The sequence below is a fragment of the Aquila chrysaetos genome, chromosome 2, assembly GCF_900496995.4.
Source record: "Aquila chrysaetos chrysaetos chromosome 2, bAquChr1.4, whole genome shotgun sequence".
NCBI lineage: Eukaryota > Metazoa > Chordata > Aves > Accipitriformes > Accipitridae > Aquila > Aquila chrysaetos.
In genome coordinates this window covers 80871933-80899206 of record NC_044005.1, presented here as the reverse complement: position 1 = coordinate 80899206, position 27274 = coordinate 80871933, and the positions used below count along the sequence as shown (strand labels likewise).

The window sequence follows — 27274 nt, the reverse complement described above, 5'->3', positions numbered from 1 at the left end:
ACTAGGAGAGTTTTAAGCAACAATATATTTAGTAATTTGGGGTCAGTTCTTTAAGATCTTTTCTGAAACCAGTAAGTTGATTAGATCTACTGCAAATTTGTGTAAAAATTTTGAATTTCAGGGGAATTCTCAAATCATCATTCTCATTTTAAAAAGGATGTGGGGAAACAGGGGAGAGATGTAGCAGAAGTCAAACATGGTTGCTCAGTGCTTGAAGTGTGGAACCTATGAGGAAAATTTGAGTCAGCCGGGCTTGCTTTGTATTAGTCCCTTCAGAGAAGGGTTAATAGTTAGAGGGCTATATAACAACAACTTCAAGGGCAGTTGCACAAATGACAGAACTGAATTCCTCTTAGTAGTATTAGACGATATAATAAGGGGCAATGGCCAAAAGTTACAGTTTAGGAGATTAGGGGGGGGACACTACAAGAGTAGTGCGGCAGTGGAACAGGCTGTCCCAAAGAGTCTGTAGAATTTCTGTCCATCCTTAGAGGCTTTCAAAACTCAGCTAGAGAAATCCCTGGCTGACCTGTTCAAGCACTGTTGATAGTCCAGCTTCATGCAGGTTTGACTACATGACCTCCAGATGTCATTCTGCTTTCCAGACAGCATTGTAAGAGTCTCTGAAAATTACCACTTTTACTTTTTTTTACCCAGTGTAGGAAATGTCTGATAGGTGGTAATAGCCCCATAAAACTTTCCAGTAAGTACGCCATACATAATGGGTACTAATAAACTTAGCCTGCCAATCCAGACAGAATATAGTAGAGTAATTCATCATCAAGTTGCTTCTAAAACCTTTACGTATATCCATCAGTGAAAGTGTAAGTTGTACAGTTACATGATAGAAGGCAGTTAATAGTAAACAGACACTCCATTTTGCATCAGTTTGATATTTAATGCAGTTTTTGGACTTGTTAGAATTATGACATATACTGCCTAACTGCTCCATGAGCTCCTTTTCAGCACCTGAATATTCTCTCATCGAATGCACAATGTAAGATGCGTTTGGCTAATTTAGGTATCAAAGGAGACAGCACAAATCTCATTAAAGTTTCTCATTAGCTGCAATTCTGACCCCCTGAACACACAAACCCCAGTGCCAGGAGTTGAGGCGTTTTGGCAAAAATAATCCTCCTGCTACTGGCTGTGGAGCTTCAGACAAGCTAAAGTTCAGTAAATTATCCACTGTTCTCCCCAGAGCAGCTCAGTAGCTACAGAAGCTTCAACAGAAAGACTACTCTACATTAAAGTGAGTAACCAGACTGAACTCACTGTCATAGCAGTATCCATGGAGGCAAGGGTTAGAACTGCACTCATTGACATTGATCTCACAACGTGGACCTGCAAAGCCCTTCACACACTGGCACTGGAATCCAAGGGGAAAAACGTCCAAATTCATTTCTTCTATGCACACAGCTCCGTTCTCACAGGGATTGCTGGCCTCACAAGGCCTAAACTCACAGTTCAAACCTGAAAAGGAAAATGGCAAAGCTGTCAGTGTTTAACTAATGAACATATCCCTGCAGCTGCTGCCTATTATGAGCTGTAGTTTCTTTACATCCCTGGTTAAAATTGAGTTGAAGGGTCTCAGAAGTACATATATGTATATCACCATGCAGAAACATTTATTTGCTTTGTAGAATTACAAACATTAAAAAAAATTTATCTGTTTTGTTTATATAATGACATTGCATTTTAAAATCATAATAGATATCTCAATATATTTTATAGTTTTCCTGTTTACCCTTGTCCTCTAAAACGGCTCAAAAAGGGTATTTAAAAATAATTAATTAATTCTGCTTTGAAGCTTCCTATTATTTCTTCCTGATATCCTGTTGTCACAGCTACCATACAAGCTGTTTAAACATTAACCCTTAATACTAAACATGAATGAAATGCAAGTAACCTTGTATAATTGTTCTGCTTGCAATTTGTGACTACACAAATTATATTACTGGTTACGTATGTATTTAAGAATGACTGACTGTTTCCATCGTTTATAAAAATTCCATACAATAGAAAATCTGACACGGTCCCTTTCTACTCTTTCCTAACACTCTAGTGTACAACAGATTATGTACATTTATCTGGGCTAATCAAGGAACTGTGTGATGGTGATCTTGGGTCGCAGATGCCCTCATCTAAATCTTTAATTTGCAATAAATAGATCAAAAAGATTAAAAGGCCCTTTAAAGCGAGTCTTAGTTTGTTAGAACATAAGACTGATTCATGTTTGCCAGTAGTGAAACTCGAAATGATGAGGGCAGAGAGAACAGAGATCAAATGGGTTTGGGTTTGTAAAGCTGCCTCCCTTTTCCCTCAGTATTGCTGAAGGCAAGTCTGTTCTTTCAGGCTCAGTTTCAGACAGAGCTCAGTGGCTTTCGGGGCTGCAACAAACTGTACACAAGCCCCTCTGAGCCCCCTTGAAGCCCACCTGCCTTTCTGCGACTGCTGAGGCCAGGCCGTGCCTATGCTATGCTCTCTGGCGGAGCTGCCCAGAGTTTGCCGTACTCCAGGCCCTCTGCCTACTTCCCCAGTGCCCTTGCCCCAGCTCTGGTTGCCCAGCCATCCCTTCCTGGAGCAGCTTCTCCCTGCCCCAACAACCTCCCTCCTCCTTAGACAGGCTGTGACCTTAACCCAGTGACGGGCAATGTGACACTACAACTTAAAGCACCTGGGTAGTCATGTGGAAAATCAACTTCATACAGCTGTGTTGTGGTGGGTTGACCTTGGCTGGCTGGCAGATGCCCACCCAGCCGCGCACTCACTCCCCCTCAACAGGGTGGGTGGAGAAAATGAGGTAAAAAACCTTGTGGGTCGAGATAAAGATAGGGACATCACTTACCAGTTACTGTCACAGGTAAAACAGACTCAACTCAAGGAAAACTGATCGAATTAATCGCCAATTAACAATAGAATAGGATGGTGAGAAACAAACACAAAACTAAAACCACCTTCCTCCATCCCCCTCTTCTTCCCAGGCCCAGCTTCGCTCCTTCGCTCCCGACTCCTCCACCTCCTCCCCACCCCGAGCAGCGCAGGGGGACGGGGAACGGGGCGTCGAGGTCAGTCCATAGCAGCTCCTCTCTGCCGATCCTTCCTCCTCACACTCTTCCCCTGCTCCAGCGTGGACCGGCCAGGGGCCGCAGTTCCCGTCAGGAAAACCGGCTCCAGCCCAGTCTTCTCCACCGGCTGCCGGGGAACCTCTGCTGAGGCGCCTGGAGCTCCTCCTCACCCTCCTCCTCCTCCTCCCGGGTGCTCGCAGGGCTGTTTCTCACACGTTTCTCCTCACTCCTGACCGCCCGTGTCACGCTCCTGCCCTTTCTCACCCAGGTTTTCCCCCCGTTGGCTGCGGGGCCGAGCCGTGCCCGGCGGTGGGTGGGTTGGAGCCGGCTGGAACCCGCTGTGTCTGGCGCGGACCCTCCTCACAGAGGCCATCTCTGCGGCCCCTCACCGCCGGCCCCTGGGCACCCGCACCCTGTACATGAGGTAAGCCACGTTCATGAGATGGAGATAACAGTCCTGAGAATTTTCAACTTCTGTTCAGGCTCAACATTTCAAACAAGAATTCCTGACAAAGAATCAACCAGTGTTACAGGTCGCCTATAGTATGTGGCAGCTTTAAGTTTGTAGACCAGTTGCTAACTAACAGAACTGGCAATTCATACAGGTTTTTTGGATATAATTTTAGGGAAACTGAATCAGCTAGGTGGCTAGCTTATTCTGGAGGAATATATTATATATTTTATTATGGTTTCAGAAGAACAAGACCGTAACTACAGCATAGTGGTTGAGATCAAGCTACAGTGCCACTTAGTGCCATTCTGTGACTTGTCTGAAAGCTTAAAAATCTTTAAATTTGTAGGGTATGGTGAAAGGATGAAAAACACTCATTGGATAACTTTGATATTAAAGTATCCATGAGACTGAATATTATTTAACTTGGGAAATGTGCTTTTATATTTACTGAGATATGTTGTCAGTAAAATGGTTTGGGCTCTGCTCTAAAAGAGGATGGTCAGGCACACAGTTATTACACGCTTACTATTGTCTGCAGTCAGCTGAACCCATATATCTCCTCCTTTGCTTGTACTGTCATTGTAGACAAAATTTTGTTGGCCTGTTCCACATTAGCTGCCTTCCTTTGTTTTACAGTAACTGTTAATCACGTAGTAGCACACTGGCTATGAACAAGCCTTCTTCATAATAACAAGGACGCACACTGTCCAAAATGTCGGCAGGATTTTAGGTGAGCTGATTCCTTACTGTAAGACAGAGGCATCTAAGAGCTGAATTTGTAAGGCTTCTAATAGCAAAAGCAACAAGTAGGAACAGAACTGAGGTTAAAAAAACCAACAACCCTCTGACCCCAGTAGTCATGCTGACAGAGCAGAAGAAGAACAGCACAAGTTGTTCCCTGTCTTTATGTCACCAGTGGTCTCTCTGGTGCTGGGTGATCCTGCCATGGGCAGCCGACAGTCTCAGATCTGGAATTCATGAAATTGCATAGCAAAACCTGCCATATGGCACCATCGAGATTTTGCCCTGAAGTTTTCATCTTTATATCACAACTGGTTGACATAGGTGACAACCCTGCTGATTCTTAAAGTGGAGTTCACACCCACACAAACAAGCTTAACACATGGCTCACAGTCCTAAGTGGAACTGTCAGATGATCCAGTAATGCAGTACTTGTTTTACTTCTGCATTGATGGAAGAACCTTTAAACAGATTTGCCCATCCTCTGACGTGCTAAGTGTTTGTGGGGGTAGACACTTCTGGTAGATAAAGCAAAAATCATGCCTCTCTGCATCAGTTTTCCTCTACTGTGGTATTCTTCTCCAACACTACATACCGCCACTTTTTGGATGAGAGCATAACAGAGTTTTGGTGAACAAGTGGAAAATAAAGAGGCAATAAGAAACAGTGAGGACATATGTCCTGAAGGCCACAGGTTTATATTATTTACAAATATTTGTCCAGTATAAATAGGACTGTGCATAGTTCTGTCATATGAATGCTACTGATTTTTAAGTTTTTAATCTCAATATCTTGTGGCAAAGTTTCATGAGTTAACTATATATTTCAGAAAAGTATTACCTTTTGTGTTTTTAAACTTTCAATATACTCCCAGACCCCTGGCTTCTATGCATGATTTTTATTTCAAACATTTTGCTCTGGTGATTCAATAATTTATTGGGTTTCTTCTGCCTTTTCTTTCTACACTATGTGTAGAAAATTGTGTCACTGACCAAAGAGTAACTGAACAACTTTTGTCTGGTGTCAGTCCCTCCAAAAAACAGTGATCTTCAAAGAACTATGGATAAAAATGTGTTTTTCTTATTCAGAAATTCATAATTTATTTTAAGCTTATTTTATTAAGATTATCTTATTTTATTAAGATGATTCTTACTATCTCAAACACAATTTCTGTGAAGATTTTTGGAAATATTTGAAATGTAAAAGGTTCAGTGTGAAGAGACTCAGAAAGGAAGGTATAGGGGTAACCTGCACTTTCAGGTTCTTTTGTTGCTTTCGTAAGTTTTAACACATATTGTCATAAGTATCACTTCAAATCCAATAAGCAATGATAAGGTTTAGGTTTTTTTTTTTAAATGAACGCTTGGATAGATGTCTTTCACTGTGTGGTCTGAGAAAAGGAGCCTGAATCGGTCCTCTCTATTAGCTCATATTAAATAAGCATCAGGCTGCTGTAAGGTCCCCCTGAAACTCTCTCCTCCAGGCTGAACAAGCCCAGCTCCCCCACTGGTGGAAAAATGGTGTGAAAGAGGCATTGAGTATCTCAGACTTCCCCATGTCCTTTGTCAGTTCAGCAATGTGATCTCATTTTTCTCCATCTTTCTTTGTTACTGGCAGACCTATAGAACTCTTCCTTTTTGTCCTTCAATTGCTTTGATAGTTTTAGCTCCAGTTGCCCTTTAGCTTTCCTAATTCAGTTCCTGTGTGACTGGGTGCCTTCTGGATAGGTAGCTCACCATTGCATCTACCTTCTGTGCACTTCCTTTTCTCTTTAAGCTCAGTCAGGAGTTCTCCATTTGTCCATTTTTCTGTCACATCTGCTTGAATTCCTGCACATTGGAAAGAACAGTGCTTCAAGATAAACCAGTGGGCCCAAGATAAGTCAGTTTTCCCTCCAGTGCAGTCACTAATGAGAGCTTGCCAAGCAGACCCCAAAGCAAACCGAAGTCAACTCACTGAAGTCCAAATTCATTATTCTGCTACTTGAATTTCTCATTTTTCTTAGGACTATAAACTCCATCATCTCACTGCCATTGTCACCAAAGCTGGTTTTGACCTTTACATCCCAAACCACCTCTTGCTTATTCATGAATAGAGAATCCAGACAAGTACCTCCCCTATTTGTCTCATCCCGCAATTCTTTCAAAAAACTGTACTCAACATGGTCCAAAAATCTCCTGGATTACTTGTGTCTTTGCACGTTGTCTTTCCAGCAAAAGTCAGGGTGGTAATATCCCAATGAGAACTAGAGCCTGTGTTCGTGAGTCTTTTTCCAGTTTCCTAAAGACGACTTCATAAACTTTTCTGGATCAAGCTGCCTGTAGCAGACACCCACCACAATATTTCTTCAACTCATTCCCTTTTCATCTTGTCCCATTGACTTGAACAGTGCATCACCATTACCCATTCCATAGCAACACTCCATGCATTCAAAACACCGCTTTGCATGAAGTTCAGCCCAGCCTCCTCATCTTCCCTGCCTGCATTTCCAAAGAGCTTGCATCCATCCATTGCAGCTTACCAGTAATGTGAGCGATCTCACTGTGTGTGTTCTTCTTCCGACAGGAGGCTGTAGTTCTGAGAAAGCACATAGACTTCTTACTCCTTCTGTCTTTCCTATGCTGTGTACATTGTGTGCAGGCACTTGAGATGGACCCCCAGTTGCACTCCAAGGAAGTGTGACAGCTTCCTTGATCATGCTTTCCCACTGGCAATTCTTTCCAGCTCCATGTACCTCTGCTTCCCTCTAGGTTTTTCTCTGCATTCTCTGATTAATGTAGTTGAAAACTTTCTTCACAGAGTTAGCAATCCTGTTGGCAAAGATGCTCTCCTCTCTTTTTTTAGATTGATTCCATCTTTCCCCATCAGACCTCATTGCTCAAAGAGGGCCCCATAGTAATAAAAGATGAAGTCTTGCCTGTACCACTAATCAGATATTAACATCCGGGATGTTTCTTTTCATACAAGCAGTGCTGTGGAAAACTCTGGCTGGGCCTCCACCGCCTTCGCCCTGGCTGCTAGAGTCCATTAGTCACTTTTTATAAGCTTAGGGTCTCTGTTGGCGGTATCATTGGTGCCTGCATGGACAAGCAGCAAAAAGTAGTGATCTGGGCATCAGACAAGCTTTGCAATCTCTTTCCTGCATCCTGAATCCAGACCTCTGACATGCAAATAAACCTCTTCAGAGATCAGATCTGGTCAACAGGTGGGTGCCACTGTCCCTCAGAGAAGGGAGTCATTATTGTCAACCATTGCTTCATTTTACTGGAACTGGTGAGGGTGTACGCGTCACACTCAGCCTACGTGCCTCTCCGGATGAAACCAACTCTTCCTCACCTGTTGTCATGGCCCAATATTTATTCCATGAGTGAACCTCTGTAGGTGAAGAGAGAGTCTACTTCAAGTTGTCAGAAGTCATCAACTTCCCTCCTCCTCTACCTATCCTTCCCCACTCCTTCGATCCTGCTCCTGTGGGTATCAGGCTTTTGTCCCTTCAGGGTCTCTAAGAAAAACCTCTTCATCTTCCATTTTGTCATCATTGATGCTGTGTAGCCTGTTCTTCCTCTCCAGCTCCTTCCCCTGGCAGCATGGCACCTCAACCAGGATGCATCTCTGGCTGGTAAGGAGCTCATGCACCTTTCTCCCATGCTGTTCTGCAAGGAGGAGCATGGGTTTATACCTCTTCTTCAGATTCTTGCTCAAGGTACCTTCCCAGAAGGGTATGAATTCCAGTGAAGTTTGTACTAATTTGGAATTACACCAAAATTGTTCCCTGACAAAAAAGACTTTTTCCCCTCTTTAAGGAATTAGGGGAAACACAAATTACTGCTTTTGTTCTAGCTATACTAAAGCAAAACAGCACAAAGCAAAAAATATTTACATTATCCTGACAATTCTAAAGAACAGTAAATTAAAACCTGGTGATAAAGTCGATGACCTGGGTTAACAATCCTATTTATCAAATGAGGCCCAAACATGTGCTATAATATTAATTGCTAGTAGTATGGTAAACAGTTTTTTCGGTGCCTTCTTTCAAGCAACCTTCACCATTCTTTAATTAGAAATTCCACTTCTTTTTCCTCCCTCCCAACTTTCCTGCATATCACTGCATGGAAAATCTTTTTCTGCTGCTGGCAGAAATGGCAAAGATTTCATTCATATTCAAACTGGAAGATTGGGAAAACAAAAAGACAAGAAAATAATAAGACACTCTCCCACCCACTCAGTCCCTTTCCCTAAATCAATTAATTTTTAACCATCACTGTTGAGAATTAATAATTTAAAAGACCATTCTCTCACTCAGAGGATCACAACTGCTTATATGATTTTAATATAATTCTGAAAATCATTCATTATTAAATAATTGATTATTGATGCTGATCAATATTAGTAGCAAGAAAACAAGAAAAGAAAGTTGGCTGATTTAAAGTAGAATTTTTTTGAAAAATGCAAAACCACACAAAGATCAAGGTTGGGTGGTGATAAGCAATGGTGGTTACATGTTAGTACAATGAATGCACTCCTGCTGTTGCTCTCATATCAGCATTTTTTTACAAAAAGTTGTAAATGTATGATTAAAGCTATTTGGATAAATTAAGCAGCAGGTTATAGGTGAAAAAGTTCTTTATTAAAGTAGATTAATCAGAATACAGAATTCATGTTTTCTGCATTTTCTCTTTCTTGTAAAATATTTGTTGGAGAATTTTTGTGCAAATATATAAATATTAAATGTTTAACTTTAGCTGACTAATCTGAACACATCTATTTTTTACTAAATATAGGAAAGTTCTCACTTGATATGGTAAGTTTCTGAAATAGTAAGCCTGTGATTGCTGACAGAAAGGAATGCTGTGCCTGGGAAAGAGTTTATAAACTGTCTTCTCCCACTGACATATCAGGATTTTTAAATTGGCCATCACAGAGTAAAAAGGTAATATTCACTATACATAGTGAGCTGACAAAAAAGAGAAAGAAAGTATGCCCAACAGATCAAATGTGAAAGAATCAAACACAGAAGTTCATTAATGAATTAATAAGTTCAGGTTTTACTTGTTTAATTCTTGGCTATTTTTTATTGATTATTTTACTAGGCAATTAAAGGCCTCTCTATTAGAATAAACACCCCAAACCCCTAAAAGAATATGCAGAAATGATTAAATTACACAGTCAGTTGAAGGACAATTTCCTTTTCAGTTGCACAATGTATTGCATTAAATATTATACCTTCTCTCTCTGTTTATAGAAGCATACACTCATAGCATATACTATGCTTCTCTATTAGCATACAACATATATCAAATAATGAATAATTTATTTGGAAAATCCTCTTTTTGTTTGTTTAGGAATGAGAAGCATAATGCATATTCAGAAATGTCATTCTACTAATATTAATAAGTCCTCTCTTCTACTGTGTTTGCTAATAATAATTCTACAGCAGAATCTCTAAATATCATAAATGAACACTGAAAATAGATTTTTTTTGCCAAAAAAGACTGTTCTGTTAAGGCTATTATTAAAAGTCAAAAGCACAATTTATAAAAATGACATAGAAAATAAATTACTTGAGATAAGTTTTCATTTCTTTATGCGACACTATTGACGTTCGTTTGTTTGTTTTATAGCATAAATCTGTATATGAAACATTTTGATGTGTACTACAGAATTCTCTTATAATCAGAAATGGCATCTCTTCAATGTTGTGATTCTTTTTGGAAAATAATTTAATAAAAAAGTCATTTGCTACTAACATTTTAAGGAATTAAATCTGACAACAGCTTTCAAATTCAGGATTTTGCCGTAAAAGTACAGACTGAATCAATGACAAAATATATCTGATTGCAAACTGCTGGCATGATTATGACAATATAGCGAAGATAAACTGTCTATGGCTAGTACCAGAACAACAAGTGTGTCATTGGGATGGCAGTTTCCTGAATAATACCAAGTAGTCTGGTACTGGTGTTAAATACGCACTCATGAGGACGGCAAGCTCTCAAGACAGACCAAGCGCTGTCATCGCCAAGCGGTCTGTGTCGGGGTTTGGGCAGGAGAGGAAGAACCAGCCAGGTAGCAGTACCTACCCTGGGGCACCAGGCTGGGGTCAGAGGAAGGGGTTGAGCTCTGAAGTTATGAAATGAGGGTCACAGTCCCAGTTCTACCAGCTGCTCCGACAGAAACTGTGATGCTGATCTGATCTTTGTATCTGGTCTTTAGATATCAGCTAAATAAAAGATTTTTTTTTTAATTTATTTTATTTTATTGGGAACCAGCTCCAGTAACCTTATGACTCTGGTATCATTGGATTTCAGTAGCTTTGCTTAAAGTCAATTCAGCATTGTTATAAATTTGATGAAACAGAATGTATATCATACGAATGAAGTTAATAGCATTTTACTTCAATGAAATGAGACAATTACACCAGCTTAAAGGATGTCAGTAAGGAATGAATAGGGAAAAAATCTACAACAGACTCATTTTATATGGCTTGCGTGAATACACGAAAATTTTCAAAAGTTCATGTTAACTCCAGAATGTTTTCATTTAAATTTACATTGTTTAGTTTATATGCTCAGGTTCAGAACACACAGACCATTTTTTCAAAATGACACTAAACTAATTTCATATAATAAGTAAAAGCCAATGACTGATGTGAATCTTCCATGATAAATATGTTTTCTTAGACGTTCTCTATGTTTTCAGGTTTTTTTCTTTATCATCATAACATCACTGCAATGGCATTAAATTTCAGTCTTTCTGTAACTCACCTTTTAACAACAGAGCTAAAAGACACTTCGAACATTAAAGCGAATCACCACTGTTCTCCAAGGTAAATTAAGTAAATTGAATACCATTCAATAAAAGTAAAAATGTGTTCAGTTATGGGAGATAATCCAGTGTACAAAGGCACTATAAGGCTATATAGAAACCAAAACACACATCCCCCAAATCCCTGCCCCAAATCTATATGCAACTTTCTATTTTTACCAAGACTGTTCTTTGGAAACTAGTGGATACAATAATTTTAATTTTAAAAATTATTTGATTGCTTCAGAGAAATCTGTGTTTTGGTTTTCATCAACTTTATGCAGCTCAATGGCTCCCACCCTCAAAGGCTTTCATAAACTTATCATAAAATCCCAGGAACACTAATGAGCAATGTTAGATGCCTAAAATTTGAGGTCCCTGCAAGTCTAAAGATTAAATGTCTTAATGCTAAATATGAAATTGCCTCTATTAAAAGTTCAAAATTGTCATTTCCTATAATTTTGAAAGGTTCAGATGTACCTCTAAGCTTGCCATTATTTTATAAACTGGCTGCTCTAGCTTGATCTACTTTGTGGCATAAGAAAACAAAACGCCTCTACAGCTGAGATGATTAAAGGCTAGTAAATGCAAATAAAACCCCAGAAATACCCTGGAAGTGGATAGGAAGAAAAAAATACCTGCAGAAGCATGCATATATTGATATTACTTGAAATTAAGCAAAGTATTACTCTAATATTTTAAAAATATAGCAAGCCTTTTCTTTCAGTTCAAATTTATGGCAAATCCATTCTTTTCCTTGGAATGCAAATTCTACTTTCCGTGAAAGGAATTGCTTTGTGATTCTATATATAATCTGAGAAAAGGCATTTTCTGTGAAATCCATACTAATTGAAAATCAGTAAGTTTGTTTGGTTTTTGAAGGAAGGATATTTGAAAAGCAATACTTGGCACTTTTCAAGTAAAAAAAATTTCCTTAAGTGTATATGATAATGCAGACCATGCAACAATGCTGGAGCAAAGCATGAGATAGACCCACATCACAAACTTTAAAATGAAAATCACACAGAGATGCACATATTATTGCTCCATACCTGTATAAATTTCTGTAAATACAGACAAAAAAAGAAATTAAATACATTATTTAGGTGCATTTTTTTCTTTTAAAATACACAAATTTGTAACTACTGAACAATGAAGATATATCTGTATGCACATCTGTGCATTTCACATTTCAACATAAAAGCATGCTTCACTCTTTCTCAGTAATAAAAGAATGCTACTAAGGAAAACAATTACCACAAATTTATTTTCTACTGAAATATATGGGAATCTTTTTCTTTTCATTCTTTTATCTTATCTTTGTTTACTACATCAGAATTCAACTGAAATTACTTATATATGCAGAAAAGTTACAGAAAGCTGTTATCAAACTCAGTTTTTCCTTATGGGCTAGGACCTGTGGGTATCATTTTCAGATATAGTAATGGCCACCTTTAGTTCAGGTGGCCAAACCCTTCCCTGTTTTGAGATCCTATTTTCATTTTCTTAAAATTTGACAGATTGGCCAGATATTATTTATAGCAGCTGATACCAGGATTATTATTTTATTACTCTTATTTGTGTGTTGGCAGATGACCCCACACCATAAATAGGCCCGCCATGTAGAAAAATAAAGCAGCAAACATTTGTTTCACCAGCCAAAAAAAACCCTGAAATGTGGTAATCTTTTTTTTGAGCAACAGCAATGCCCTCATAATTTGTAGGGCAGCCAGGGAGAATGTAACCATGTTTTAAGTAAGTCTTTGAAAAATTGTGGTTTGCACATACTTTCTGGAAAATTAAGGGACAGATACATACAGATTCTCTTTTGCAATGAATACACCTTGTATCACCTACGTAACTTAAATCTCCTCCCTGTGACCAAGGTTCTTGTACACCATTCTCACAGAATGACTAATGAGATTCAGACCCCTTATCTGCTGTATGTAGATGACTGGATTTACACATGCGATATTCCCAGAGTACTCATGGCTGTAAAGGCTTAGAAAATTTTCCTTGTGGCTCAAGATGTGTCCCAAGGTGCAAACTGAAAGCAGAGCTGAAACTACAACACATACCTCACTTGAGTTTGCATGGACAGAGTTAAGCAACCAGGGCTTTTAGAGATGCCTTTGGGTTCTCGGTGCTGGTCTGGAAGGCCATGGGTCTCCTACAGAGCTTGTCATATCTGCCAGACCCTTGTGGATATCTAACGTACCCAAGAGTGTCTAAATTGACACTAGAAACAGCTAGGCAAAAGACTTGTTCTCTGAATTGTTTCATTCTGGATGCAGAAAAACCTGAATTTATGTATCTACATGACAACTTTTAGAAACAATAGAAAAATCAGTACAAATACTAGAAAAAAATTCCAAAGAAGTTCTGCAGTGACTTCATACATGAGCCAACAGCAAGTCCCAGTTCGTACTAATTCCCCTTTAGGCATTGCACAGCCTTTTCGACCAACCTTCTTCTTTATTGCTCAGAGGCAATGCATATTTCCTAGGTAATGTACCACAAACGTGGCCACTCTGCTTCTCTACCCACAAAAAGCTCCCATGTGATGCAAAGTGCCCTTCATAGCTCTATGCACCAGTTTCATTTTTCCCCTAAATAAAATTTTATTTGGCTGTTCAGTGTCAAGAGAGTGGCAAAACCAGATATAAACTGATGTTGAACAGGAGATATTCTTTTATGGTCTAACACAGAGATATGCTAGAAAGAGCCACAGGTCTTGCAAAACTGCCTTTTTGCATGGGTCTTGGCACAGGAAAGACTGAGATTTGGCCTATGAGCACTGAAAAAGTAATTGCTTCATTATCTCTACTCTAGTTTTTTGCCTTCATGAGCACTTACATTTCTTACTTATTATCTGTTTTGTAATTAGCTGTTCCCATAATAGAGTGTCCTATGCTGAAAACTCCATTATTACTCTTGCTTTTCAACAGACTTAAGCATTTTTTTTTTCTGCTGAGTTGCCTTTCTCACTAGTTTACTTTCTTTTGCAACATGTTTAATGGCCAATTACCATTTTTGCTTTAATCTTAATTGGAACACATTTGGAGACATGTGTCATTAAGGCTGCAACAAATAAGTAGACATTTCCTCAGAACTGAATTTCAATTTTCCTCTACAATTACATATATTTGATTAAAAAGGTCATACCTATTAGCAACATCTAGACCAAACATATACAGTGCTTTTTTTTTAAATGAGTCATGTAATAATTTGGATCAAAGGATAAACTTCTTTGCTCCATTTACTAAAACCAAGTTGCTAAACAGCTTTTTTTTTTTTTTTTTAAAGAAAGAAAAAAGAAAATATTCATGTCAACTCTTACAGGGCTATCACATATCAAATATACAATCTCTACCTGAAAGGGACATTTTAATGCTTTCTTCCTTCCTGAGCTGTCTTTGGGAACAGCAGAATACTGGCTCAGTCCATGGGTCATAGAAATGTTGGTAAAGTAGTTTGGTTCATCTTTTCCTTAAATACCAGGGTAGAGAATGGGGAAAATTTGCAGTTCTGTTGTGGGAGTGTAAGATCTGTTCCTAGCTTTCAATCCCAAGTAGGAATAAAGCAGCCTTATAAGTCCTACTTTATTTTCTGTAAACATGAGCTGGTCTAGAAATTGTAGTGGGATCATTCTCTTTTTGCTGAAAAGCAGCATGCCTGATACAGGCATGATCCCATTTTGCTACACTCTCAGCAAGGACTGTTGTTTAATAGTTATGACTAACTTCATTGATGTGGCTGTGTGATACATAAAAAGTTGTCACTTCAAAGCTATGAACAGTAAACTTGCATTTATTACTACAGACCTGTCTGTTAGAAGAATATTTGAATATACTGCAAGGTTCTTACAAAAGACTAAAAACACCAGCACATCTAAATATGGATGAAACGGCTAATGGTTGCTGTGAAGCACCCTGAAAGTAGATATGTAATACTAGAACAACTCAAAAGTGTAAGAAAGACTCATCCACTATGTAGAGGGCCAGTTTTACTAAGAAACAGTAAACCAGTGTTTATCAGTGGAGCATCTGAGCACCTCTTCTACTAAGATATCTTTGAACAATTGAATGAACTGCAAACATTCCTCCCCTTCCCTTCATACAACTGAGCAAGAGCCATATAAAATCTGTAAACTGATGTGCTCCTCCAGCTGTAAGACTCAAAACTAAGGAAAGCAAGTGAAACTGTAGCAATCCAGAAAGACAATTCTGATTTTGCTGGCACAGATGGACGTATATAATGGATATGTTTCAGCCTTATAACAAAATAAATAGCTTAAGGCAAAAAATGTACTTTGCTAAATTATATTGGAGACCAGCATGGGACTGGAAAATATGGTAGGTTTGAGGTTTGGAAAAATATTTTTTTACTCCTTAGCATAAAAGAATGAGGAGTCTTTCTCTCTTTCATTGAAAATTAAAGGGCATGTTGATTTCAAAATATGGTCATTATCAACTTCTGCTTCCTATTATTCTCTGTAAATAAATACTTTCAGGTCTGCATTTAACAAGCTTCCACATGGAAGGAACAGCATGGATACAAATACAGATGAAATATAGATATATGTTTTATATATAAAATTTACTAATTGCACTGTTCTTGAATTGTGTGTGAATTTTTAATGGAACAAGACAGTATTTCCTGATAGAGACATGGGAGCTTTCATTCTACCTTCCATCAAACTGTTAGGACCCCTAAATGAGGTACAGTCTCACAATATGTTTCTCACACACTCTGCTCTCTTCTGAAGCACTTCATATCAATTCTGTAATAACTGTTATTCTATTATAGAAAGGCTACAGTTGTAGAATCCATATCGTAATAGTAAAGATATAACTCCCCAGCTAGGATACTATAATGGAATCAAGCTCATAAGAGGGCTGAGCGGACTGCTTAACACTGTAATAGATAAATTACTGCCAAAGACCATCAGTGATAATGTATTGGCCAAAACTGTAGCTGAATGTACTTCTGAGCTGTTTGTCTCCTGTTGCTAATATTAAAATCTTTGATTTGTCCTGCACCCAAATTGAGTTCATCTTCCCTCCTGCTCCCAGTTCCAAATAGTTACTTTGCCAGTAGGGAATGCAACAGAAAACGAGCTGATCCCCCTTCTCTGTTTCTGAGCAACTTAACTTAGAATGTCCTCTGACAAAAAATGTCCAGTATGCATGACTATTAGTGTTAGATATGATAGAAAATGGGTGGAAGAGGGAGACATTTCTAAAACAGTAGCATATTTGCAGGGACTAATACATTAGAACCAAACAGAAGCAACTATACCAGATATGTACTTAGGTTAAATCTTGTATGAAAGGAACGTTATACTACAGTATGTGTAAGTGGCAGCATGGTAAATGGCATTTCAGCATTTAAGTGTGAGGTGTAATAGTAATTGGTACTATACAAGTCAGTGACAGAACACTAGTGAAAGCACACAGAAACAGAGAACTGGACTTTAAAAAGTGGACTGTCTTACTGGGGTTATTAGAACATATTCACAGGCACATACAGTATTTGTGGCATACATAACTATTATAAATGGCAAAAGCATATTATATAAATCTAGATGCTATTATTTTTTTCTCCATTCAACATTAGTTACAACACATGCTTACTGAGGCTCAGTAACTTCTAGGATTTCTGTGCAGGTTTACACAGGAATCTCTTCAGTAATAACATAATCTGGTATAATTTTTTTTTTTCTTTAATCAAATCTTGAGCTTCCTCCAAACCAAGGTCAAAAGAGTTATGATATAAAAGTATATGGACTTTGAAGTTCATTATTTTATACTTTATCAGGACTACAGGTAAAGCTCTATGATTTTGGAAAATAGAAAGTCAATTTTCTCCTCCACAGGACAAGGAACCTGGCTGAAATAGGATGAAAGGACTTCAGTTATCATATTTAGTAATTAGAACATTATTAGAATCTGACAAGGATGTTATTTTGTATCTGGAAGTCTTATAAGTTTCTTCAGTTTTCTTTTGAATTATGCATAGATGGACTGCTAGTACCCTCAAGCTGTTCAGCTGAACATTTGGGAAAAGTCAAAGGTAGCAATTTCAGTGGCAGTAATTCCAATGAAATACTAGAATATATAGAAAGACCAGTGATCTATGCTAGCTGTGGGGAATCCTCTGTCAGGGTGATGTCAGATATAGAAAATCCTATGTTAGATTAGAAAATCCTGTGAGAGATTAGAAAATCCTGTTTTAAATTATTAGTTAATCATTTTCAACTTCAAACAATTTTAATAATACCTAGAGGAGCAGCCAAGTTCATTCTGATCCTTTCTATTCTTCCTGATTGATGATGCGTCCCTCTTGGCAGGAAAACAAACCATTGACCCGATAGAGAGTGACTTAGCGGTCAAAGTGAGGAGGGGATACCTCCCCAAACCACCACCAAAGACCACCCAAAAAGACCAGCCGAGACCCCCGCACATTCGGAGAAGGCATTTGATGTGTCATGGTTATATAATCCTATGCATATGCATTAGATAGTTTGAATATGTACTAGGTAGGAGTAGTTTAATATATTATATGCAATTGTTACTGTATAAAAGAGACACACCTGATCAATCTGGTGTGCTTGATTTGTGGAAAGTCCACCGAGCACCCAGGCCTGAATAAAAAGCAGTATCTCTCCTGATTGTGTGAAATTGTTCTATGGCACACCAGATAACGAATCCACTTTTAGGACAACAAGGGGAACATTGATAGAGAGGAATGCATTAGTTATGTCACTGTTAGGGTTACAGCAACAGCATCAGAAGACGTACTTCTTCTCCAGTGCTCTCCATGCATTGACTTTACCATGGAAATTGGATTTTCTAAAAAGGTTTGTGCCCACAGGAAAATTAAAACATCATTCACAGATCAGGCTTGTAGAGTTAATTTGCACAGCCTGGACTGTCAGGCATTTGAAGAAAAATCCAGATATATACCACCGCCCAAGCATCATTGTTCTTAAAAGCTTTGGATGTCTTCCAGTGTTGTATGGAAGCCAATGGAATGAGTTAAAACATTTTGTCAAAGTAGACAAATCCATGCTATAAAAAAAAACCCAAACAAACCAAAAAACACACAGGAAAAATACAAGAAACTATGAGTATACAATGATACTTTCATAAAATTTCTGATGGATTTTCATATTCATATAGGACTAATGTATAAGTTTGTTAAAATATAAAAGTACATATTCAGGACATCAAAAAGTTTGCAGCACATAAAAATGAGAAGTAGCTGTACTTGCTCTCAAAAGAAGTGAAATGGAAAGAAAGCCAAAATATGAAGATTTTTCTGTTTTCTTTTTAAGAGGAGGAACTAAAGGGGAAGAAAAAGGAAAACAGAAAAATCGAAACTTTCTGGTTGTACTCTTGCATTGTCTCCTTGTCAAAATAAACAAATGCAAATAGTCAAGGAAATCGGGAAGAAAGAAAGAATAAGGTTTCCAGCTTAATCTGACAGGATACCTTTTGTATGAATACACCTGAATGTCCAAATCATTCTCTGAATTTCTTAATTCTACATTCTATATAGTAGAGGTCTGCTGTACACATCCTGATCAGCTGGTGTATTATACGTTCCTAATACTGGTGCATACCTTTCAAGTCAGATTTTGTGATGGGGAAATACAACTTCAGATTGCTTTCCAAATAAATGACAGCATTCATAATATAGCTTTATGCTTTTCCACTGAGAATAACAGAAGTAGCAAGAAAATCTGTGACAATATTCCAAAATTAAAACATATTCCTGTATAACTTCTACCATTAATATAATGTATTCACTTTCTTAATAAAGCAATTCTGTAATCTGTAATTAGTACATACAAAGGTATTTGTTACCATAACCTGAATATTTCCATACAATTAGAGAACATAGTTTAACTACCCGTTATGTTGACTTACTGTGAATCTGTTAAAGACTACATTTACAGCAGTTTAACTAAATAAACAGATGGCACAAGACTGAGGTAGAGTTTTCATATGAAACTAATTCTGCTTTTATTTATACCATCATAAATTTAGGTATCATCAGTATAAGAATTTGATCTTGAAATGTGCCGAGTAAACCTGTAAAGAAGCAGTCTCAAAACCTCTTTTATTTCAACAAGAATCCTATAGATTCTAGACATCCTGTACCAAGAATATGATGTTTTCAGAGGATCTCAGTTACCATTTATGAATCTTGCCAGCAGGGTTTAACTTTTCCATTGAGATTATTAGACACTGCTGGCTTCTTGAAGGATGACTACAGAAATGTTGACTTTCTGAAATTTTAATCACTTACTTAAATATCTAAATGAATACCAAAGTCTTCTGAAAATCTGGCTCCTTGCGGAACAAGTACTTAAGAGACTAGTATTTCTAACCATGTACTGAAAATGATTTGACATCTTTCTGAGCAGAGGCAATTCTGATACTGCAGTACTCACTTACTTGTTATTATACTAGATTTTATTCAGAAGAGCACAAATTAAAACTAATAAATATGACAAACTAAATTTTGACCATTAACTGAAATAGTAAGAACAAACATTAGAGCTCACTCTTTTCTCATAAATGATGAATTTAATGCAAACATCTTCCCTAAAGGGGAAAAGCCCTGCTGTCTCAACATACCAAGAAAATTGCATTTTAATGATTATTCTGGAATCCTAAGTATGTATCATTATATTGAACTGCAAGAGGAAAAATGTGTTTGTATTTAATTTATAAATCAACAAGTGCCTTAAATTGAGATATCACTTGAACTAGATTTGCTCAAGAACACCGCACAATTTGTTATTTTAAATTATTTTAGCAGTGAGTGTTTAAAATTCAGCCCCCAAAATTTCTATGAGAAAGGTCACAATAAAGCTTGCATTTTAAGTGTATTTCCTCTAAAAGCATCAACAGAAATAATCACACACAATTTATGGATTCTAAGAGAACTATAAATTGTTTTCTGAGAATGAAAAAATAATTTAGAGAATGCCATGACCAATCACATTAGAGAGAAAAATGTGTAGAAAAGCAACCGATCTTTGTGATGGCAGCTTAATGAGCATATGCCTCTCATTTTGTAAATAATCTTGTTTTGTTAACAAACTGATTTTAAAGTATCTATTTTGATTAATAAATAAACACTTCTAGTAGATGTATAAACAAAGTTTACTTCACATTACTTGCAGCCTAAGGCATAATTGGCTGGTCACTTTAAAAGCTTTTCTTGAGAAAATGAAGGACTAATAATGCTGTAGGAAGAGTGAAATGAGTTCAGACAATTGACAGAAATGCTTTCTAAAGTTAATTATGTTTGCTTTCCCCTCTCCCTTGGTGTTCATTACCTTTAAACGGAGCCATACATTGGCAGAAGTAATTACCAGGTTGGTCAATGCAGGTGGCTCCATTCTTGCAGGGAAAGGAAGCACACTCATCTATATCTGTTTCACATCTCGCACCTTTGAAAAGATGAAAGATTTGAACATTTAGTAAGACAATCAGGTGCCAATTTCTATTCATTTGCACCACAAGAAGCTCAAGCAACTTGTGAGGAGAAACTAACATAAATCAGCCAAATAAAGAGCCACGCATACTAATGTCAGCATCCATTTAATTCTTATCACCGCAAATACATAACAACTTATTTCTGAGTTGCTAAACGGTAACTAATCTTTCCTGTGTGTGGAAGCTTTGAAGGCCTTTTTAAATGCAGACTAATTTATCTTGTGCTATTTAGTTTACAGATGGAGTCAGTGTTCCAGTTTGTTGGAATGCAAATGAAACATTAGACCAGGGCAGATAAAGAGAAATGAGAAGGAAACAAGCAAATTAGTCAGTGATGTCTTAATGGATGCTTTGTGGACTACCTCACTGTGGAAAACAAGGTTTACTGTGAATACAACTCACCAGTAAAGCCAGGTAGACAGATGCATTCATAGCCACCAGTAAGGTCTGCACATGATGCATTATGAAGACATGGAGAAGAGTGACATTCATTTATATTTGCTTCACAGGTTGTGCCTATAAATATACAATCAGGCAAAGGGGAGAGAAGTTACTACATAGCACATACAGTCAGATACCAACATTTATTTTACCTGAATATAGCTCACATACTGGAATCTATTTGACACCCTTTTTATATTCCAATTTGGGCATCTATGACAGTAAGTTGATATTTTCAATGTTTAAGCTATGCACTGATTTTCCCAAAAGATTAAAAGTACAGTTATTGAAGAGATTCCTAAGGCTTAAAGCAGGCAATTTTCTTATTATATGAATATAGAATAATAGAACACAAATTACATTAAATGTGATAGACTGCATTGCAATGACAGGGGAGGAAATATTCGTTGTGTTCATGATGAGGCAACAGATGTACTCCCAGAAAATGGAAAAAGCAATCTGATGTAGACAAGAACACAATTTATTCCAGTCTAGACTATAGCTAACATAACCACGTAGCTACTTAAAGTATAAAAATACTCTATTGCTAATATTTCTGAGTGAACTTTATTTTTTATCATTTGAAGAATAAATGAAAAATTACATCAATTGCGAGCTTTTGGGAAATTCAAAGAATTTTACTAAATAAAAATGCAAGTGATAGTTCTGAATATAACTAGCAGTAGAAGTGTAATATTTTGCCCTGTGACATTTGAATTATAGATTGCTTTGTATTTCAATGATTAAAAATCCATGATGTTTAAAAAATGCACTAAAAAGAAAATGGATGCACTTTAAATTCCTAATCTGAGCTGAAAGCAAAGAATAGCTGCAGATATTAATGCATCCACTTATCAAAGTGATTACGTTTTTCATATAAATTGTACAAATATGCCAAGAACAAAACCTTTCCAACACGTTTTTCTCTGATTCTATTATATTAAATCTGCCAACAGTTTAAAAAGCTTACAGAAAACAGTACATGCTATTTGCAAAATTTCACTGAACACCACTGATCCATTTTCAACAGCTAAGCCACAGCCAGCAGAAAACACCTAGTTCCATGCTGTCAGGAAAACAAAGTAGATAACTTTAGTCAAGGTGCATTTATGCTGAATTTACATGTTTATAACCAGATTATGCTAAAATAAGTATACATGCATCTCTTTTGATATCTTAAAAAATTGGTGTAAGACTCAAAGTAGATTTATGAAGTTATAGTTCTATGGATTTTTTAATACCTTGAAATCCATCCTGACAGACACAACTGAAGGCATTCAGATGATCAACACAAGTAGCTCCATTGTGACAAGGGTCACTAAGACACTCATCCACCTCAATCTCACAGTTATTACCTGGAAACAAGTGAAGGATTCACTTCATTAGGAACATGCCACTGGTGAGTCACCAGTGCAAGCCACAACAACAAAATGAAATAACTGAGGTTAGGTACAGGGAACTTTTACCAATGAGCCATAAATTGTCTTTGGGGAATTAATTTCTTGTTGATTAAAGGTAAAAGTGAAATGTATATATAATGTACAACACAGGTCTGATGGGAATTTTATACATTCATTTATAGATGTACTAAAAAATTGGCATCTTTTCATATTTTAAAGGCAGTAAAGTCTTGAGTTTTCCTAAAACATCACAAAAGTGTAAGCATGGTATCTAAGACCAAATATCACAAGTCTTTTTCTATAATGGTCTTTTTCATTCATTTATTGATTTCTGGATTTTTTATGAAGATCTCTACGCGAAATATTGGGAAAGGTTTCCATTAGAGCCAAATACTTTAATTTTTTTCTTTTTTGAAACTAATAATCAAAAAGTTAGCTATTGCCATATATTTTTAAATATGTGGAGAAAAAAATTATAGATGCTGATTACTAGTTGAGAATGATGCAATTCATATTTTTTCCGGCCTTTGAGGTAGAACAAAGCTCAGAAAGTATTTATCTGAATTTTGTATATGAATTATCTGAACAGATTATAATGGCCTCAAATTTGTTATTACTTATGCCTAAAAGGCAGGTAAAAAGTTCCTGATTGTTTCAGAGGGGTTTTGAGGGCTTTATCTGGCCACAGAAAAAGTATAAACTAAAAATACTAATCTACTATTATATAGATAAAAGAATTTAAACAAACATTTCAATAAAATAAGACCTCACCAAGAATTATCACAAGTAACATCAAACAATTTTACTTTATATTTTGATAATAATAATAAAATAAACCAACCATAGAACAAGATACAGCATTTCATTATATTACGGACAAAATACTACAGCTATTAAATTACAGATTATTTCATCTAAATGGATGCCTACATTAGGACGTAGAGCAACAATTTAAGAAGTATGGAGTCTACTCAAAATCTGAATTCCTCTGGTTGCCTGTGTCCTCCTTGACTATAGAGAGAGATTCTGGAGTCATCCTATTCCTGCTTTAGGAGCCCCGTCAAAGTCCCTGCAGTTCGACAGGATGGTTCTGGGCTGCAGAGCTGACCTGCCACTCAGGGAATTCCTACTGTGTTTCATTATTTCATCATACAGGTGATCAAAAAGATCTGACTCTGTATGTAGAAGGTTTCTTTTTTTTTTTTTTTACACTGTAATTTGGAATTACGATGACAGTATGCTGACATAACCAAACTAATTTTAATCTCGTCAGACTCTGTACTAATGACAATGACCTGCAGGATAGGTTTAAGCATAAGTAGTTAAACCTGCCCAGGATCTTGGATGTATATTTGGCAGTTGACAGCCTTGTTACTGCAGCCTTATTGTTACAGGAACTATAAAGCAGATAAATTAAGGCCAATTTGCATATGGCTGGGAGTTGCAATCACATCAGTGTAAGACAGACACCCTGTCTAAAATAGTATAAAGGAAGAGTTATTGGAGTGGAAATAGGCCCCTGTAGTCAGTATTTTTTACAGCTGAATACCCTTACACAGCCAAGTACTTTTGTGTGCCAGGAAACAAAAGTTGTTTCTGCCTGAATCAGAGGCACACTGCTAAATTATATCTATTGCTACTTTGGAATAACTTTCTTTTCTGTGGTTTAGGACTGACTTAAACAGATGTTAAACAACGCTCCTTTGAACTCACCTATAAAACCAGGTGCACAGAAACAAAGATAGCCACCCAATATATCTTTACAGATGCTGGAGGCTCCACATGGTTGTGAGAGGCAGGCAGCAACATCGGCTTCGCAAAACTGACCAGTAAAACCTGATGAAAAATAGAGTAACAGAAGATATAAAAACTTTATTATCACATTTAGTCTGAGAAAATAGACAACTGAGAGACCAATTTTGCTAAGCACCTTAGTGTTCTTTACTTATATTTCAGAATTTTATATAGGATAGTGTAAAATATTCCAGTTTCTTTGAAAGTTTCGGTTTCATATACAAAGCAATTCTAAATGGAACAAAAGAACTGTATGATAAAGCCATACTTCCAATAATAAAAACCATTCAAGATACAATGGATCTTTCAAGAGAATTTGATAGAATGTCAATTTCTTCAAGTGGTTTTATGCAGATATTCCTACTTTTATTGAAAAATCAGTAGCGCACTGTTGATAAAAGCCTTCTCATTTTTAGTGTGGTGTTCTGTACTAAGAAAACTAAGAAAACATCCTATGCTTCCAAGCCAAAAAAGAGAATTGTCCCCATACATTCTGTTATAAAGCAGGTATTAGAAGATCGGACAGGTCTGGCAGCTCAATGGTATTGATTTTTTGCACCAGTTAATTTATAGTTAATAAGAAACCTAATCTTCTGAAACATTGAGCATCCGTGTTTCCTGTTGAGGGCTACATATGCACAAACTTTTAAAAAGAAATTCAAAGATAAAATATGAATTTACATGTTACACTTAGGGTATATTGCCCATGGTATTCTAGTTTCTGAAGCCATCATCCAGCAAGAAAATCACATGCTTCACTGATGACAGCATCTTTATTTTAGAACATGCACAATAAATAGTTGCAAGTAAATATTCTTTGTTTCACTCAGAAACAGTTGTTTTCAAACCCAATAAATATTTTTTAATTAACTGATATAAAGCAATTAAAAAAATCAATCACTCTGTGTGGAGCTAGGATCCAAGTGCTGAACATAAATGCCAGGTTTCAAACTTTAGACATTCTTCTTGTAACTTTTGTCATAAAAAATCAGTGAGTTAAAGTATCAGAAGTATAGTTTTCTGTTCTCCTATTAACTAAAAGTTTCTAAAGATTTTTAGATTCTTGAAAAAATAATGTTCCAGCAAAGATCAAAAGAGACTGGACGAATTTATTATAATTTAACGATTACAGCATGAAAAGCCACTAAAGACTTAAACCAGAGATTTGGTTCAGTGAGCTAAATATAATTAATTCCAATGTCTTACAAACTTGGATACCAAGTCTGGCTGAAGACCCAAACTTCACACTTCTTTTTAAAAAAGATTTATAAAGCAATGCTGTGCTTCAGTAGCATAGGTATTGCCAGAACAGATTCTAGTATGCCATCAAGTTGCCCCATATCTGACCTTGACTTCATCAACGTTTTACACAACAAGGAGAAAGAGGAAGAATCTTCGGTCAAAGATGTTCGAACAAATCTGTATTCCTACAGTGTACTGTGATAGCTTTAAAAATTAAACATAACCCTGTTTTTATAGCATTTATTAAGTGCAGATCCAGAGTAAAAAATTATTACAGAATTTTAATAGTTCAGTCCTGCTTGGGCCTAGTTTAGCATAGAATTAAAGGAAACATAAACCATGTCCTTAGGGCAGGACCGAAGAGCTCCTCATCTGGAAGATTTTTTAGTTTTTGAACAGCTGGTTAGATGAGGCAAGACAGCAACTTCTGACCATCAGGGTAAATTGCTGAAACATGTTGCGCTTTAGAAATCCTGGCTTGTGTAACAAGCCTTTGAGGCATCAATACAAGACAATGCATATTAAAATTGCCCTACACATGCAGTCACTCCGGTTTCTAAATCAGTAGATGCAGAAAGGTGTCTTCAAGCTATGTTTCTATTCCATCCCAAACACCAGCTGTGCAACGTTCGCACACAGCTGAAGTTTTCCTCCCTGTTGATTGCTATTAAAAATTTAAGCATCTCTTTCATTTTTGCCTTCGTAAATAGATGTTAACATCTGCTTACTAAAGTGCTACATAAAACTAATATAAAAAATTATGATAAAGAAGTAAAACGGAAACATTAATCAATGATGGTAACAGTTCTACACAGATATAACTATTATATGTGGTTATGTGACTGTCATCCAAGTGGAGATACTGAATATAGAAAAGCCAACATGATTTTTTTGTTTGACAAACTAAAAATAAATATTCATTGTAACTTTATAGATTGGAAATTAGGATCTTAACCTATGTATGCTTTTATTTCTGTGTTTTGAATTAATTATCAAAGTATTGCAGCATGGACAAATATATCTGAAATTACTATACCAAGCTGAAGAACAGAACATGGTGGTTTCAGGGCCCAATTTTAATATTAAACATCTGCTTTTGTGTAAAGTTTCTCATCAAAACAGATTCAGCAGCAGTACTTAAGAATATACTACTTCCTATAAAAAGAAATGAGCAAGTGTGGGTTTATTTTTCTGCTACAGACACTCAAAAGATACTTTACAAATTTAGATAATGGACATTTAGCAGCAGAGTATTTAAAATATTTTTTTTTCAGAAATGCCGCATTTACATTCTTCAGACATTTCTTTCTGACAAACCCAAAAGCCTCATGACAAAAGTGATTTTTACTAGTCAGGCTGTGACACTTAAACTCTCCAGGGACATCATTGCATTGTGATCCATTCTGACATAGTCCAGCCACACACCGATTTATGGCAATTTCACTACATGGCTCCTTATATTCTGGATGGCAGGTACATCTGAAGCTATTAACTGGAACCTCACATTAAGGGTTATTGTCAGGGCCAGCAGGATTTGATGTGCATTCATTCACTCTTATTGAACAAATATTACTTCTAGGGGAAAAGTTATATGGTTCCTGTTAAAATTACAGCTGGGAAAAACTTAAACAGACTGAAAGAAACAAATGTCAGAATTTAGCAAATTCATTTAAAACCTGGACAATATTTTCACTGTCATTAAGATTCTTACATACTAATGGGTTGCTAATTTCTCCTTATTTGTACCGGATGTGATAATAATAATAATATACAAGGCATTTTATTAATTTGGTTTTTGAGATAGAGTGATTGTTA

At 36.7% G+C, this 27274-nt stretch overlaps 1 protein-coding gene across 2 annotated transcripts in view; it reads right to left on the bottom strand.

Moving 5' to 3' along the window:
* The window catches only part of EYS (eyes shut homolog), a 1018924-nt gene that overhangs the window by 590413 nt on the left and 401237 nt on the right, over window positions 1-27274 (bottom strand). Inside the window, exons 16-21 of one of the 2 annotated variants that reach the window (XM_030007184.2) lie at window positions 24137-24259; window positions 22265-22378; window positions 20985-21098; window positions 20423-20536; window positions 12120-12131; window positions 1276-1473 (exon numbers count right to left, since the gene is read on the bottom strand). In XM_030007184.2, coding sequence (XP_029863044.1) covers window positions 1276-1473; window positions 12120-12131; window positions 20423-20536; window positions 20985-21098; window positions 22265-22378; window positions 24137-24259 — 675 coding nt within the window. The remainder of the gene's footprint in view (window positions 1-1275; window positions 1474-12119; window positions 12132-20422; window positions 20537-20984; window positions 21099-22264; window positions 22379-24136; window positions 24260-27274) is intronic. The other variant, XM_030007189.2, reaches the window with a different exon arrangement.